This window comes from Echinops telfairi, unplaced genomic scaffold, assembly GCF_000313985.2.
Source record: "Echinops telfairi isolate 266 unplaced genomic scaffold, ASM31398v2 ScPeMD7_443;HRSCAF=831, whole genome shotgun sequence".
Lineage (NCBI taxonomy): Eukaryota > Metazoa > Chordata > Mammalia > Afrosoricida > Tenrecidae > Echinops > Echinops telfairi.
Window position 1 is genome coordinate 45,095,659 of NW_022104341.1, and position 5,027 is coordinate 45,100,685.

General features: G+C 45.4%; 2 protein-coding genes across 3 annotated transcripts in view; one reads left to right on the forward strand and one right to left on the reverse strand.

The window, feature by feature from the left end:
- AK5 (adenylate kinase 5) overlaps positions 1–5,027 on the reverse strand; it is a 331,424-nt gene that overhangs the window by 94,055 nt on the left and 232,342 nt on the right. The gene's annotated exons all lie outside the window — the stretch shown is intronic.
- Positions 2,611–3,669, forward strand: LOC115870142 (metaxin-1-like). The gene is given in 4 exon segments (XM_030886120.2): positions 2,611–2,847; positions 2,926–3,013; positions 3,045–3,411; positions 3,413–3,669. Coding segments are annotated over 4 exon segments (861 nt in total). The 3' UTR covers positions 3,582–3,669.

Here is a 5,027-nt window from a genome sequence, read left to right on the forward strand (position 1 = left end):
TTTTTTTTCTGGCTTAATATCAGCATTCTCTCTTCACAGGGCTATAAAGTGGCAGCACTTTACTTTCATTAATGAGAAAAATATATCCTGCGAAGAGAAGGCTTACAACTTCTGTCAGGATTCAGACCTGCTAAGGAGTCAACAACACTCACATAACACAGCTGCAGAGCAGACAGCGAGGAGCAAGCAAACCAAGAGACAGAGCACTCCCTCCTTGCAGGAGCGCAAATGAGCAGCCCCTTCCTGGTAAAGAGCTCTCCCAGTCAGTACTCAGAATTTCCCCCTAGAATGGGAGAGATGAGGACTAACTGCAAAGCTACTCTCACTCGTTCTCCTAAATTCTCTCTTTTCCTTATCTCCTCTGCTTCTGTCCTGATACAAGCCCTCATCATCTCTCATGGCGGAATTATTGAAATACACTACGAAGTAGCCTGCCTGAAACCAATCCATTCTCCACACTATATTTCCAACATGCAGATGAGATTGAGTTGCCCTGTCCAAAGACTGCCAGAGACTTGCTCCCACTGCAGCAAGTCCACCTCCGTCCATCCAGTCTCCAGACCCACTCACGCGACCTCTTGCTCCACATTCTCTTCTGACTGGGTGTTGTCAGTTCCAACTCTATATTCAGCCTGTTTCCTTTGATGCAGAAGCATTGGGCTGTGTGATCATAACAAATACGGAGAGTCTTGAGAAGAATGGGAGTTTCAGGGCTCTTCATTGTGCCCTGTGGAACTCGTACACGGATCAAAAGGCACTTGTGAGAACAGAACAAGAGAATACTGCATGGTTTAAAATCAGGAAAGGTGTGGGCCAGGGTTCTATCTTCTTACCATGCTTATTCAAGGTGTATGCTAAGAAAATAATTAGAGAAGCTGGATTACAGGAAGAAAAGTACAACATCAGGATTGGAGGAGGGCTCATTAACAACAGGCAATATGCAGAAACACAACCTTGTCTGCTGAAAGTAAGGAGGACTTGAAGCACTTGTTGATGAAGATCAAGTACTGCAGCCTTCAGTATGGGTTACAACTCAAGGTAGAGAAAATCTAAATTCTTACAAGTGGACTTACAGGTAACATCATGATAAATGGATAAAAGCTTGAATTTGTCGAGGAGTTTGCCTTGCTTGGATCCACAATCAATACTCATGGAAGCAGAAGTTAAGTAATTAAATGATGCATTTGATTTGGTAGATCTGCTGCACAAGACCTTTTTTAAGTGTAGAAAAGCAAGGATGTTACTTTGAGGACTAAGGTGCGCCTGACCGAAGCATGTCATTTTCAATTGCCTCATATGTATGTGAAAGTTCGACAATGAATAAGGAAGATTGAAGAAGAACAGATGCACTTGAATTATGGTGTTGGCAAAGAATATTACAATACCACGGGCTGCCAAAAGAACAAACTAATCCGTCTTTGAAATAAATACAGCCAAAATGCTCCTTTAAAAGACAAGGACGGCAAGACTTCATCTCACATACTTTAGACACGCTATCAGGAGAGACCAGTCCCTGGGGAAGGACATCATGCTGGGTAAAGTAGAGAGCCAGTGAAGAGGAAGGCCCTCACCTAGATGGATGGACACAGTGGCTGCAACAATGGGCTCAAACATAAGAACAATTTTGTGGGTAGTGCAGGACTGGGCAGGGTTTCATTTTGTTGTACACAGGGTTGCTCTGATTTGGAACAGATTGGATAGCACCTACCACTACCACCACCACCACCACCACCCTTTGTCTGGAGTGACTTACCTAGCTACTCTAGTCCTCTGATTAAAAGAGGGCTCTCTTTTTCTTTCTTCCCATTTAATCTCCTTCTGTAATGTGCTTATATACCTTATTGTGCACTGTACAGCATCTCTATGATGGTGAAGCACACCGTACTCTGTCCTATACTAGAATTCGTTGTGCATCATATTTACCTTTTCATCGTCCATGGTTCCTTATACACAGAAGAGAAAGTCACGGGCTCCCTCGTTTTCTCGTAGCATTTCCATAATTTCTAAACATAGTGGGAACCTATTAAACAATCTGGCCATATCTGTCTAGAAGCCATCCTATATCTACAACCCGACCCTTCCCACAGGTGAAGGGATGAAGGGTGTACACTTGAATCAAGCTTGCATAATTATCACCCTTCTCCAGGGATTTAGAATTAGATGGAGAGAGATTGACTTCGCTGCTGCTGGATCAGTTAGTAGGCCCTTCGATGCGACGTGAATACGAGCAGTAGGCGAACACATGCACAGAGGGAGTAGACACTCACAGAGAGATTCACGATGGCATTTCAGCACCAACTTCCACATTGTTCCCAAGGCTCAGGTGTGATCTTCCTTGAATTTGTGAGGGCTCCTCAAAGCTTTATAATAAAGTCCCTTCTTGGGGAAAGTAGCTTGAAACAGGGTTTTGTGCCTTGCAACAAAGACCATCTTAACTGAGACATTCACAGAGAGAAGGATTGTGTGTGTGTGTATATATATATATATATATACATATAATCCTTCTCCCAAGAGACTGAGATCTTTGAAAACAAAGACTAAGTGAATCTAATTACATTTTATAACCCCAGAGTCTGGCATAATACCTGGAACTTAGTAGATATGCAATACATGGCTGTTAAAAAAAGAATGCTTTGCCTCTTCTGCAGGGCTGGGGCCTGGGGGCTGCCGTCCGTGGACCTGGACAGCCTGACCGTGCTGACCTATGCCAGATTCACTGGCGCTCCACTCAAGTTGCACAAGATTACCAACCCCAGGCGGAGCCCTTCAGGCACCCTGCCCGCCCTTCGCACCAGTCACAGAGAGATCATCACAACACCACACAAAATCATCACCCACCTTCAGGAAGCGAAGTACAATGCCGAATACGACCTGTCAGCCCGGCAGAGGGCAGACACCCTGGCCTTCATGTCCCTCGTGGAAGAGAAGCTGTTTCCGGTGCTGATACATACGTTTTGGGTAGACGCCAAGAACTATGTGGAAGTGACCCGGAAGTGGTACGCAGAGGCTATGCGTACTTCTTCCTGCCTGGCCGCATGCAACGGCATGCAACTTCTTCCTGCCTGGCCGCATGCAACGGCAGCGCATGGAACATCTGCAGCTACAGTGTGGGGAACCCCGGCCAGAGAACGAGGAAGAGCTGGAGAAGGAGCTGTACCAAGAAGCTCGGGAGTGCCTGGCCCTTCTCTCGCAGCGCCTGGCATCTCAGAAATTCTTCCTCGGAGATGCCCCCGCCTCCCTGGACGCCTTTGTCTTTAGCGGCTTGGCTCTGCTGCTACAGACCAAGCCGCCCAGCGGGAAGCTGCAGGCCCACCTCCGGGGGCTGCACAACCTCGGTGCTTACTGCAGCCACACCCTCAGCCTCTACTTCCCCTGGGGAGGAGCTGAGGCGCCACCCCACGTCCAACACCCACGGGCCCAGACACCGGCGCCGGAGCCAGGTCCTGTCCGTGCTCGCAGGCCTGGCAGCCATGGTGGGCTATGCCCTGCTCAGCGGCATTGTCTCCATTCAGCGGGCAGCGCCAGCTCGGTCCCCCGGGGCCCCAGCCCTGAGCATGGCTGAGGAGGATGAAGAGGAATGAGTCTTCCTCACCCCCCAGGACTGAGTTTTCTACTGTCACGCATTCCAGAAGTGGTACGCCCCCACCCCCCTGTTGTCAGCACAGCCAGAAGTGGAGAACCACTCCTCAGAATAAACCTGCTTATGGACTGAAAGAAAAAAAAGAATGCTTTAATGGAGTAAAATGAGAAATTTGCCTTGCATACAGATTGACTTTTTTGGAATCAAAAGAAATGATGTACACAAGCCAAAGAGCATTAAATCACTGTGAGCCAAACTTCCTATGATCAGACTAGATGTGCTACTGCTTCTTTGCCCTCACTCATTTCTCCCCAGGTGAGCACGAAGATGTTTATTCTCTGTTCAGCAGTCCAGCAGAAAGTAGGGACGCTAGCCCTGGAGACCCCTCAAACATCCGAAGATAAAAAGAAGCCCTCCCTTCCTGTAATAAGAGTTCCCTTCCTATTTTCTGATGAAGGACCCCTGGTGGTACATAGGATAAATGCTTGGATGCAACTTAAAGGTTGATGGTTCAAACCCACCAGTGGGTCTAAGAAAGAAAGCTTAACAACTAGCTTCTATAAAGATTATAACGAATAATCCCATGTGGCAGAGTTACCCAGTGAGATGGGATCATTATGAATCAGAATAAATTTGATGGACCCAACAACATTATGATTTCCCATAATTTATTTGATATGTTTCATTAATTCACACCCAACTAATTCATGCTGAGTTGGATTAGCCAGATGTTATTATTAGTTCTTAATAATCCCATTACTATCTGTGTTCTTTGTACACCACTAATAATATCTGATGCTAAAGCGAAAACCAGGCAGAATGGGCAAATTACTCAAAAGAATACATTTTAAGGTAATTTTATTTTTTAATTGTTTAATCATTTTATTGGGTGCTTATAGAACTCTTATCACAATCCATACATACATCAATTGTATAAAGCACATTTGTACACACGTAACCATCATCATTCTCAAAACATTTGCTCTCCACGTACCCCCTGGCATCAGCTCCTCATTTTTCCCCCTCCCTCCCTGATCCCCCCTCCCTCACAAACCCTTGATGATTTATAAATTATTATTTTGTCGTATCTTACACTGTCCGACGTCTCCCCTAACCCACTCCTCCATTGTCCATCCCCCAGGGAGGAGGTTATATGTCAATCCTTATAATTGGTTTCCCTCCCAACCCCACCTTCCCTCCACCCTCCCGGTATTGCCACTCTCACCACTGGCTTTAAGGTAATTTTAAACTAGGTTCCAGGATACCAAGAATTGATACATATTACCATAGTTGTTTCCATAAAGCAAGATTCAAATAATCAATAATAATCATCTTAGTTTCCTTCAAATTACTTTCAGTATAATTTTATTATTTTAAGCATAGAGAAAAATGCTACTCTATTTACTGAACATGATTTTGAAATGGAGACTAATTAAATCTACAAAAT